General features: G+C 38.9%; 2 protein-coding genes across 7 annotated transcripts in view; one reads left to right on the forward strand and one right to left on the reverse strand.

Moving 5' to 3' along the window:
- The window catches only part of fam49a (family with sequence similarity 49 member A), a 32,354-nt gene extending 25,582 nt beyond the window's left edge, over positions 1–6,772 (forward strand). For all 4 annotated transcript variants that reach the window (XM_008398191.3, XM_081602309.1, XM_008398193.3 and 1 more), the window contains 9 exons: positions 182–303; positions 928–1,033; positions 1,138–1,274; positions 1,364–1,441; positions 1,530–1,646; positions 2,812–2,891; positions 3,561–3,687; positions 3,773–3,843; positions 4,369–6,772. In XM_008398191.3, the coding sequence (XP_008396413.1) occupies positions 182–303; positions 928–1,033; positions 1,138–1,274; positions 1,364–1,441; positions 1,530–1,646; positions 2,812–2,891; positions 3,561–3,687; positions 3,773–3,843; positions 4,369–4,432 (902 nt within the window). In that variant the 3' untranslated portion in view covers positions 4,433–6,772. The remainder of the gene's footprint in view (positions 1–181; positions 304–927; positions 1,034–1,137; positions 1,275–1,363; positions 1,442–1,529; positions 1,647–2,811; positions 2,892–3,560; positions 3,688–3,772; positions 3,844–4,368) is intronic.
- Positions 6,773–6,998: 226 nt separating this feature from the next.
- Positions 6,999–12,325, reverse strand: fbxo16 (F-box protein 16). 3 transcript variants are annotated; one of them, XM_008398188.3, is made up of 9 exons: positions 11,529–12,325; positions 10,861–10,956; positions 10,115–10,150; positions 9,826–10,032; positions 9,587–9,751; positions 9,254–9,513; positions 9,070–9,181; positions 8,336–8,588; positions 6,999–7,348 (listed from the first exon to the last, which is right to left on the reverse strand). In XM_008398188.3, the coding sequence occupies exons 1-9, from the start codon at positions 11,604–11,606 to the stop codon at positions 7,326–7,328; spliced, it is 1,230 nt and encodes a 409-aa protein (XP_008396410.1). In that variant the 5' UTR covers positions 11,607–12,325; the 3' UTR covers positions 6,999–7,325. The 3 variants fall into 3 exon arrangements, with proteins under 3 accessions (XP_008396410.1, XP_008396411.1, XP_081458434.1); XM_008398189.2 differs by having other exon boundaries at positions 11,480–11,615; XM_081602308.1 differs by lacking the exons at positions 9,826–10,032; positions 10,115–10,150 and having other exon boundaries at positions 11,529–12,324.
- Between the last annotated feature and the right edge of the window lie 111 nt (positions 12,326–12,436).

Raw genomic sequence — 12,436 nt, forward strand, 5'->3', positions numbered from 1 at the left:
GTTTTTTTCACTTCCAACCTCAAAGAAATGGTTGAAATTAATGATAAAATTCCCAAAGCTAATATGATGTTAAGTGGATATAAACTGAGATATTTACTTCAGCTAAGAATAAAATCCTGTACAGCCTGAAGTAGTTAATTGTTGAGGAGTATAAATGACTGGACTTTTGATTTGGTTGTAGATGCACAGCCAACAGAAGGCGAGCGCAAGGTGTGGAACCAGGTGAACTCAGTCCTGCAGGACTCTGAGAGCATCCTGACGGGGCTGCAGGGTTACAAAGGGGCGGGGCTGGAGATCAGAGATGTAAGAAAACACACATCACACACACTCTTTAGGATTTGCTTCAAAATGGGATTAAAGATGTGGTATTTACCTTTTATAGAACATATGTGTTTTACATATTTGTTAAAACTGTCACCATGTCGTGACATTTTGTTATCAATCAAGTTTATTTGTATAGCAAGGCGGTTCAGTTTGCTTTACAAAATAAAAGCACAAAGTTATAAAGAAAGCACCTTATGCGGCGTCAATCAAGCTCATGTTCACGCTTCTCAATGTGCTAATGGATGAGAAATAATTATCTTTACAGGAAAACTGTTTATCCGCCGTCATCAGTGGCTATTCTAACTAACCTTAGGATTCATGACGGCAGCGTAGCAGAGAGCAAGAGATGGAGAGAGAGGGGAGTGTGGAGGGGGGTTGGCGTTGCGCCACGAGGATGGTGATTGACAGCACTAAGACCTGGTTGTTTCTAGTTAGCACTGGAAGAAGGATGAGGAGCTTTTTTTATTACACAGGTTATCTGTTTCATACATGACATAGAGAGTTTTAACAAATAAGTAAAAAAATATATTTTCTATAATGGTTACATACTGCAGCTTCAAATCATCTGACTAATACTCTTACTTTTGCTTTTTGCCTCTCCAGGCGATCCAGAATCCCAATGACATGTCGCTGCAGGAGCGAGCCTGGAACTCCGTTTGCCCACTGGTCATCAAACTCAAGACGTTCTACAGTTTCTCCATCAGACTAGGTGACCCCACACTGCCATGCACTTAGTCACACAATGCTGTGAACGTGTCATTTCACAGCCAAACAGAAATACTTTAGTCTTATGAAATGCCTTATGCTCTGCAGAGGAGGCTCTGAAGAGTTTGCTGAAGTCGCTGACTTGCCCGCCCCTCACTCCCACTCAGCATCTGGAGAGGGAACAGGCGCTGGCCAAACAGTTCGCTGAGATCCTCCACTTCACTCTGCGCTTTGATGAGCTCAAGGTCTACGACACACACAGACAACACACTCGCACCCTCACATAAAAGCGCCATGTGTGTTGACCGAGGATTGTTTTAATGTCTTGACACAGATGAGGATTCCTGCTATCCAGAACGACTTCAGCTATTACAGGAGGACCATCAGTCGGAACCGGATAAACAACATGAATGTATGACGACATTTTTCTTGATCATTAAACACACACACACAAACAAAAATAGCATTTCATCCCGTTAATTGTGTGTTTTTATCCATAGTTGGACATTGAAAATGAAGTCAACAATGAGATGGCCAACAGGATGTCTCTGTTCTACGCTGAGGCCACGCCCATGCTGAAAACACTGAGCACCGCGACAACAAACTTTGTGTCGGAGGTGAGGCGCTGCTGCAACATAACTGTCTAACTATCCTTTAGTCAAATGTACAGGGTGACTGGAAGAGAAATAAAACTAGTGGTGTAGAGTGGTAATAGTTCATTTAAGGGCTTGTAATTAATTAATGTCAAGCCATGTATTGACAAAATAAGCAACGTTTTCAGCTCAAATACACTTTTTGCTTCTAAATTATTGAATGAATAGACGCATGAGTCCAAATACAAAGATATTTATTGTTTTTAATCTTTTATGTAGCCATTATATTGGTGCAAAGTGCTTATTATACCCAATCAGGAATCACCAATCATTCATGGACCTTCTTTAGAAATATGGACGGTGGATGCTAACGTTATCATTGGGGACATCTGTCCTGCTACAACATGGTTAGCATTGAGATGCTACTTTAGGTTTGAATAGCTGATAGGCTTACAATAGTTGTTACCAGTGTCCAATCACATATTTTCTAAAGCAGAATTGAACCTTGTGTGGGCCAGGAGAAGCAGCATTGTGGTCCATGGTCACTGTTAGTGGATGTTGCTTGGGCGTCAAATGTACCAGTGATACGCACGAATGCAAAGTTCCTGATTGTAACTTTTGTCTATTATAAATTTTTTTAAATGCAATTAATTCCTCTAGAAAATTTTCATGTGTTAAAATATATGTAATGAATTAATTGAAAATAACATGTTGAAGTCCCAGCCCTAAATAAAAACATATCTAAAGTCTACTTATGTGACTAATTGATTTTCAACAAGAGTGACCACTGCTCTGAACAGAAGTTGTAGTTCTAGAGAGTACACTGTATGTCTTAGCAACACCTCAAAGGGAAAGACATAAGCAGTGACTTTAAAGAAGCATTCGCAGGAAATAAACTCTGGGATGCAACGATGCTAACAATCACATAAAGTTACAACATCTAACTGAAATGACTTGGATTGAGTAGAAATGACCCTTCAAGATATTTACAGTGAACACCACTGCTACTATTTTGATTTTTGTCTGAGGTTTAACCATTTATCTGTGGACTTTTATCTTGAAGCCACATGATTTTCTACATAATGCAGAACTTTGATTTTTATTCATTTCATCAATTTAAGATTAAACTAGGGGGTGAAAAACTGTGATTATTATCAGTAACAAAGTGTGTTTTCTTTGACTTTTTTAGAACAAAACTCTTCCACTGGAGAACACGACAGATTGCCTCAGTACCATGGCCAGCGTGTGTAAGGTCATGCTGGAGACGCCGTGAGTTTCTGCACTAAGTTCATATTTTATCACACAAACTTAATCTGTTTGTTAAAGCAGCAATTTAAGGTTAAATTGGCAATAATCCTTATGTCTGCATTCATTATGAAATTAGCATATGAAGAAAGGTGTAAAATTGTGTTTATGTTTTAAGTTGAAATATGTTTAGATTTCACTCTTATTGCTGTTTTACAATTTCCTTACAAGTGAAACAAAACAGCGCATTACATCACTGGAAATCACAATACTGTTAAGTTTGTTTATTTCAGCTCCAGAAATTAAGCTCATGAGTTTTATTGATTTATTACAAACAGACTGGTATTTTTTAGGTATCTATGTCTAATAATTGTGCCTATTTTGGCTTACTGCTAATGAAAACCAAAATTCAGCTTCTCAGAAATTCACAATATGACATATGATGGGTAAAAAACAATTTTTAAAGACAAAAATTGTCAACTTGGTGAACTGTACGTCCATGTTCTGTTCAGTATGTGGACTCTGGTTGGTCAGAAGTTGGCTGTAACTCATGTATTAAACTCCAGCTTTTGTAGTTTAATTGAGTGTCTTCTGGACATCTGTTAAGTCACAGTTTGATGTTTTGTTGCTAAGTAATTTTCTAAGAAAATGAATTTTAAATAAACAAACTTTTTGAACTTTTTTTTTTTTTAGGGAATATTCGAGTCGCTTCAGCAGCAAGGACACACTCTTGTTTTGCATGAGGGTGATGGTGGGAGTGATCATTCTTTATGACCACGTCCATCCAAATGGCGCTTTCACCAAGTCGTCCAAGATAGATGTAAGACATTTGTTGTGCTTCGGTTCTGTAAAGACGAAGTCGCCTTTTGATTCCATGTGATTTCACTCGGACTTATTTCCTCCAGATGAAAGGCTGCATAAAGGTGCTGAAGGACCAGCCGGTCGACAACGTCGAAGGACTCTTGAATGCGCTGAAGTAAGTGCTTTTTATTAAGCAGGTTTTAATTAGAGACGCACCGATCCCATATTAATATCTGTATCAGCCCTGATATTGTAAAGAAAATCTAGAATTTGTATCCATATGGGCCAATCTATTCAGTCTAATTATATGCTTTGTGCAACATCATGTTCTATTATTTACTTTCTGAATTATTTGAAGGAAGGTTTGTTGTAGTTTGTTTTTGTCAGTTTCAGTTTCTTTATTATTTATTTTACCTTGGCTGTTATGTTTCTAATTGCACTGACTGAACAAATGAAAGTTATATTTACACATATGACCAAACTTGTGAAGCTATTGGTGTATTTAATTGTGCTGTGCTGGTTCGGTTTTAAGTCAATTCAGCTCTATTTTTCTGTAACGATATATGGATCGGTTTTGGACAATAACTAAACTGCAGATATCGATATCTGTATCAGAAGCGGGGGGAAAGTGAATCGGTGGATTCCTAATTTTAATAATATTGTTATTATCTCTAATCTAAAGTCCATTTTGTCTCCTCAGATTCACCACCAAACACCTGAACGACGAGTCCACTCCAAAAAACATCCAGTCGATGCTCCAGTAACATTTTCTTTTTCTTTTTATGAATATTGATATGAAGAGGATCATTCTGCTGACCTCAGACAAGATGTAAATGTTTACATTATTTAAAAAAAAATGGTTTGTTCATACTTGTGTGTCTTGTGCAAAAATTCTACACTCCAGTTTATTTTTGCCCTACAGATTTGATTACTTTCCACTTTCCCACCATAAAAAAAACCAAACAAACAAAAAAAACTCAAAAGCATCCCGTGAAAGGCTTTTAGAAGTTAATAACGTTTACCTTCCAGGATGATGAAAAATGATCTCTGAAAGCTGCTGCACATGAGCAAGGCAACATAAAAATCCCAGCTGACAATAAAATTTAATGTTGAACTTCGTATGAGATTCTTCTGATGAAGAATAATTTTGTTTTTGGGATACCGACTTTAGAAAATCCATCTTCAGTTCACCTTTGCACCACGGTGTGAGATTTCCGAGAAATGCATTAAAGTCTCCGGAATCAAACAGACTTCATCTCTGTTGGAATGAAAAATGGATGGAGGGTGGGTTGTTGAAAGTGATTATAAATGATCCAATCAAATGTTCTTTTTTTTTTTTTAGCTGATTTTAAAAGCTACATACTGTGCCATGTTTTTGGGTAAATTTCATCGTAATTGTGCTGCCTGTTTTTAGTGGCACCACCGGTTAAAATCTTTATAGGCTTAAAATAAATTCATCTTTTATCACAGCAGCATGATCTCACATTGGAAATACTTGAAAGTTCAATCATTTTTAATTTATCCTCTGGCGAAACTACGAATAATTCAAATAAATTAATTTATTTGAATTCAAATTTCAGTCTTAGTGTAGTTTATTTTGAAAATAATAAATTACATATACCCACCATCTGATCTGTACCAAATTCAACACAATGGATACTAATTCAGCCGCTAAGATATGTTTAGGAAAAAAATGGGTAGAGATGGTAAAATACCTCTACAGCGCCCCCTAGGAGCATTAAAATAGTCAGCCACAACCCAGGCTTTGACCAGTGCTTCTGAAATTTGATACACTTGTGTAACTCCTCAAGACCTACAAAGAAAAAATTCTTGCAGCCAATTATTGTGTAACACAATTTTTCAATTTAAGATGTTGCTACTGGAATAAAAGATGTATTTATACACATCTTTACCATCTCGGCCAATATTTTGCTGGTAATCGTTCTTTTAACAGAAAGACCAAAAATATTTAATTCTAAATAAATTATAATTAGTAAAAAAAAATTAAAAATAGATATTTTTGACCCTGTTGGAAATTTTTAATGTAAAAAAAAACTCATTTGTTCTCTGAAGTGCCCAGTTTTTTGTTGTTGTTTTTACATTTAATTTTAAATATGACCTTTGATATTGTGCTACTCCTTTCTGATAAATCAAACTATGGAGGTGAAGTGAAACAGTTCCACCGGCACTGAACAGATCCTCCAGCTGCCTCACCTGGTTGTGTGTGCGTGCGTGTGCGTGCGCGTGTGTGTGTTTGGTGCTTACCTTACACTGCTCTCAAACTAGGTTGGACAATCTGTGACTGTTTAACTGCGGTTCTTTTTTACTATAAACTTTGAAGACCAATGAAAGATGGAGAGAATGTGTATTAATGGACATCAATGTGTAGGGTAGTCGTTTAAAACGTTTGTTGTTTTTTTTACCACAACGTAAATCTGGAGCTCACGACGAAAATGCCAGAGGGCCATCTTGATGCCCTGCATTGCCTTAAATAAGCTGACGAAGGTTATGGTGACGCATGTTGTGCCGAATCCATAAAGCCATATATTTAACCTTCCTGGGGTATTAGTACAACGCTGAGCAAATATCACCAGCAGGACACTGGATGGGTTATCCCGTCAGATTGTCAGTTTCCAAAACCACACAAAAAACCCCCGTAAAGGCGCACGCGGGTTCAGTGCGGACCACGCGCCCCCCTTTCCTAAGACCTCGGGAGGGTTAAAATGAGCCGCAGCCACTCCTGTCCCTACATTAACGCTTCAGACTAACATCACTTTAACATCCTGTTGTATTTCGACATGCATCCAGTCATGGGTGCGAGCCATATTTTTGATGCAATGAGATTGCGGTATCATATAAGTCTCATTTCTGACTGAAGAGACCCGCCCCCGTCTTCTGTCAGGGACCTTCTTCGTCCCCAGCTGCTTGCTGAATGAAAGACTTTGTTTTAGTTATTAATCTTTTTTGTTTTTGTCTTCAACTGACAGTTATTGTTCAATATTGTTCAGATTTCTACTCACTGTTTATGGAAGTTGCTTCAGCTGTGTTCTTGCATACTGGATGGGAGTTTTGAATTGGATAATAAAGGTGGTACATTTCTTAAAGGCTTTTTGTTCTTCTTATTCACAACATTGCAATTTTTTTAATCATTAAAACTGCTGTAATAAAAAATGGTGAAAGGAGCAAATTACTAGCAGAAATAAATACATTAAAGTTTATACTTATTTATGTTTACTATACCCTCTTGTGGCCAGAACAAGTATTGCAATTAATCACCAAGTGAACAATTTGAATGGACAAAATAATAAAGAATGGAGAAAGAGACATGTCTTGGTTTTGCAGACGTTTTAATTATGATTCCATTTGGCCCATAAAACACTTTCTATATCACATAGACATTTGAAAAAATAAGTTTAAATGTCTCAAATGTCTTCAAATAATAAACTAAAGCCAAGTGCTTGCGAGGTTCAGGTAAGACTTACAAAAGACATTTTTGCAGAAACTCTCGACATGACCCCAAAAATACATTGATTCCTTGCACAAAATAATGTGAAAGGTTTGAAGGACATAATCGAGATCAATTTTAGATTAAGTTCTCCTGAAGCTCTGGTCAGTGTTGATGTCATTGTCCTGCTGGGGGCAGTGTTGAGCTGCGCTTCAAAAGTTGAACAACCGTATACCTGCAAACAAAGACAAGTTTTGCCATGAAGATTTTTTTTTTACATATCAAAACTTGACGCATCAATTAAGCTCATTCTTCTGCTGTCTTGATATCCTACTAACAACTTTCTTTCAGAAAGTTTTGCCTGTCATTGCATCTGATCTGAGTCAAATAGTAAACTCATCTATTTTATCAGGCGTTTTTGTCCAGGATCTAAAAACAGCAGCTATCAAAACTCTGATAACAAAAACAGATTGGTTAGATCATTTATTGGTTTAGATTTTTTTGAGATTATGTTTTTTTTCCCTTCAAAATGATACAAATTTAATTTCAGTATTTAATCAAACAAAACACATTTCTGTCATCTAGAAGCTTATAAAGTTGGACAACTTAGAAAATTAGTAAAAAAAAGAAAAGATTACATTCAAAAGAAATAATAATGGACTGAATACTGGACTGTGGGGAATGCCAGGCTCAACGGTAAATGAGTTTAAATACAAAGCACTTTACCAAGGGTAAAAGGCTTGAACTTCTATTCAGAGTAGGTACATCTTTGTACATTTTTTAAAGTCACCATCTTATGTCCCCAGAGTGAGAGCAGAATTAGCTTGAGAAAATTGGTTAGCTTTTTCTCCAAATCATTCAGATTACCATATGGATTTTTTTTTCTCTCCCAGAGTATCAAGAGGTGGGGGTTTAACTTTTAGAGAAACACGTCAGGTGTGTATGCATTGACATACTAGTGCACCACTAAATGATATGCCATGAGTGATTTACCATTGTGGTTAGCTAAAAATGTAATATTCTCTAAACTACAGGAGATAACAATTTGAAAACGGTGAAAACTCAACAAGGTTCTAACATTTCTAATCGGGTCACAAGCAGCTTCCAGGTGTTTTCTTGCAGAATTACTCATATTCAGTCTCTGATTTCCTGAGGACGTTTCTCTTACTATACAGTTGCATCAGATTCTGCCTAAAGGATCAGAGCAAGTGAGACTGCTTACTGGGAGTGCTCCGCTGAGAGCGCTGGGCTGCCTTGAGAGCCTCCAAACTTAACTGGGGCACCGCCGTCCTCACTGGCCCGGGTCGGACCCCAGCGTTCCACTGGGTCATGCTGAGCAGGTTCATGGCTGTCGCAATGGTGATAGGGTGGTCCTGAGCAGGAGATGCCCATAAGGGGCGGGTTTGGGTCTGAGGGTCTGTGGGGAGACGATTAGCAGGAGCAGGTGGAGAGGAGTCCTGGGCTCTGAGGAACATCTGACAGAACAGAGGTACAAACGCAGAAGGCTATTGTTGATACACGTTCACAAGAAGTCCCGTTTACAGTCATCCCCATGATGACACATGGTGGTAGCTGCATCATGCTATGGGGATGTTTTTCTTGGTTGATGAAACACGACAAATCCCCTAAAAAATCCATTATGTTTTGGGTGGTAACATGATGAGAGATGCCTGAATATATGTTCTAGGTACTTGTGCTACCCGTTTCATCCACCATAATCAGCAAAACGCCTTTTCTCTCTCTCTCTCTCTCTCTCTCTCTCTCTCTCTCTCTCTCTCTCTCTCTCTCTCTCTCTCTCTCTCTCTCTCTCTCTCTCTCAACATTAACATGATTAAGTTTTAAAGTGATACTTCATAATGTATGATGCCTCCTGGTAACACCGTTGCATTGCTCATCCCTCTCTAAAATTCAGACAAGAAGGTAAACCGTTACTGAAAACTAATGGTGGAGAATTACCAGAGACTTAGCTTTGCGCAGTTTGTATGTGGCCTCAGACGGTGTTTTTCTCTTTCCGTCACCGTTCTGAGACTCACCGCTGCGGGATGTGGAGGTTTTACTTCTCATTTGCCTGGGCATAGATTTAAGTATTTTAGTCTAAGAGTTCAAAAAACAAAAAGGTTTGTGTTTCCAAAATCCTCACTCTCTAAAGGTCTGCTCCACGGGATCCAGGTTGTCCAGGTAGTTGAAGCGTATTGTATCCTTTGGGTGTCTGTCTGAGTCTCTCCATGGTGGCAGGGCTTTAGCCTTCTTTTCTGTTTTTAACCCTGACCTGGAGCTGGATTCAGGAGGCTGGATGGTGGGAACTGGATGCTCCTTGTTGTTCTTAGCCAGTTTTGGTGGTTCCTTACGTCCACCGCTGATGACTGAAGGAATTTCAAGCTCCGGTGGCATTGATGGTGTCTGGAAACACAACACAGACTTTTAATTCTGTCGCTCCATTGGACCTTTTTCACATGTAAGAAAGTCCACTGACCTCCAGCAGTCTGTGTCGCAGATCCTGAACAGTCTCTATGTAGTGTCTCTTCCAGACACCCTGCTCAAAAGCCAAGGGGGAGAAGGTGATGCACCAGCCGAGCCGCAGACACTTGGCCATCCACAGTTGGTCCAGCTCCACGATGCTCCTCCAATGCCAGCTCACCTGTCACACACGGAGGCTAAACGTCTTACACACCCTGATCCTGTACCTCCTGGATCTGCTCCAGCGATGTGTACCTGAGCACATCGGCAGAGGCTGCGGGGGTCCAGGAAGGAGAACAAGTAGAGACAGAGGGCTCTGGGCAGCAAGCAGGTGAAGTCTGCAGCCTGCAGGGGGAGCCGTCTGCTCACGGTGAGGCTCAGGAACCTGAGCTGCTCCACCGAACAGCGGAGGACGAAGTCCTGCAGCACAGTCTTCCTCTGGCTGTCAGACCAGCTGCCAAACTACAGAAGGACATAACTCAGTTCACCAGAAGTATCAGTTTTACATGAACTCAGAATAAGTTATCTATCCTCTTAAACTGACCCATTTTGCCAGAAGCTGTCTCCTCTCATCAAACAGCTGGGAATAAGAGGTCATATTTAGTTAAATATCATGAAACATTTGAAGTTTTTGGCAGTTTGATAAGCTTTCTAAAACTAAATACTTTTTACTTTAAAGGGTTAGTATTATATAAAATATTTTTACATTTCTTTTTTTTAGATTTACATCATGTCATATTGTTATCCCCTCCTCAAAAACACTGTTTTCTTTTATCTTCCGTGGCAACCACGGGAATGGTTGCCACTCCTGTCACCTCCAGCCTCTGCTCCTCCTCAGAGCTTCTGTTTCCCAGCCTCCGCCTCACTGAGCAGCCCTCCCCTGCAACTCCCCCACTCAGCTCCTTCAGACTAGCCAGCAGCAATTGGCAAACACCTGGTGGAACTGATAATCTGCTGAGCTCATTAAGGAACTACTTCTCAGAGCAACGCTGGTAAAAATATTGTTAAAGGTTTAATTATAGGAGCCATGTTGTGGTGACTTCCTGAAGGCGGAGTTTCAGAAAGAGCAGGAGTGTTTAAAGAGACTCAGGCCCAATTTCAAGGCGTTGAATTACTAATTCAAATTTGTTTTGAGTCATATTTGTTATATATAAAAATTTTTATAACACCTAAAGGTAACATATTTTTGATTCTTATATAAAATGGTCCTGTGTGCCTGGAACACACATAATTCTGCCCCTTTAATAGAATAACAGAAAGCAGTGTTAATGAAAATGAGCTGATGTTGACCTTGCTGTTGATCAGCGGATGGTTCAGTGGGGTCCATGCACTCCGCTTGGTTTGCATTTTGGCATGGCTAGATGAAGGCGGTAATTCAAGTGGCATCTGGAAAACAAATAGGTGACCCTTAACACCACTGTTAAACCGATTTTTCTGCCATATTTATCTTTTTTAAAAAATTTATTTATGTTGTTTAAAAGACCCAAATACAACCCGGTAGTTCATGAATCCACAAGACTTTCATTTAAAAAAAAAGTCCCTGTATTTTAAATACTTTATGACGTCATGCACTCTAAACAAGGTACCCGAAGCCTTTGAAAGAGAAGTAGGCCCACAGCATCACAGATCCTTCCCCATTAATGATAGTAGGGAAGAGGTTCATGTTTATTAATAGAATCAACAATATACTCTAATGTGTTTCAAATCAGACACCAGCATTCACCTGTAGCCAAATCCCCTTCTCCCCCGAGGTAAACAAAGAGTAGTCACTAATACGTGAACATTTATTTTGAAAGAACTGGTGTCCTATTCATTTGACAGTCCACAACAATATCCTAATTACACATACTACATAAAGCAAGTTTTCTGACTTCATGCTTTTTGTATTTAAAAACTTTTTAAACCTTACCATTAGCAAATAAAAAAAATAATAATAATAATCCAGATCCGGAACGCACTTTATGCACCCGAGCACCTAACTCCTCGTCTTCTTCTCTTCTTCCCCATGTCCCTCTGCACAGTTGACTTGTTTCCATAGTAACGGCGTGTGAACACGTATTGCATGAATTGGCTGCTATACACTAGGGGGAGTGCTGCAATGCAAAACGGAAAACCGCTGTGGAGTGTGTTTCTAATAATGGCAAGGATAGTACAAAAGCTCAGAAAATACAATACTAAAGACCTTTACCCTCTATACATCTGTCTACTTGACAATGTGGTGCGCATGAGTAATTTGAAACTACAATATAACACGTAACTTATAAAACGTTAGAATATAAAACTTTACTTAGGTATTAGATCATGTGCTGCAACAAAGGCACCCATATAAATAGTTAATATTCAGAGGCAGAGAGCCTTGGGTGTTCTCAGACGCCGTAACACACAGCTGCTGAGGAGCGGGATGATATCAAGCTGCCCATGTTCACGTAGCACGAGACCGGAAGTAGTACATTGAAACGTTCGGAAAAATAAAACAAGAACGTTTGAACTCGAAGTGTTTGATTATAAAGTGCGGTTAAAAAAAAAAAGACAAAAAGAGTTTGTCACACAGGACTAAACAGCCTCTTTAAAGCGATAAACCGTAAATGGGAGTAAAAGCTACTCGAATGTTTGCCAGGACAAATAAAGTGTATTTTCGTTGTTTTAGTATAAAACGTGAATTCTGTCTAAAGAAGTGAACAAACGCCATTAAAGTTTTTAGAAGTTCTTACCGAGACGGGTGGAAAAATTAATTTCTTGAGAGCCAAACATCTAAAAGCAAAATACCAATAGAAGTTGCAACACAACTTCTAGTTACTAATCTGAGTTTTGGTACAAGTTAATAGTGTGGGGGATAAAAAAAATATGCAAAAATACTCACAAAAAT

The sequence above is a fragment of the Poecilia reticulata genome, chromosome 21 (assembly GCF_904066995.2).
Source record: "Poecilia reticulata chromosome 21, P_reticulata-male-v2, whole genome shotgun sequence".
Taxonomy (NCBI): domain Eukaryota; kingdom Metazoa; phylum Chordata; class Actinopteri; order Cyprinodontiformes; family Poeciliidae; genus Poecilia; species Poecilia reticulata.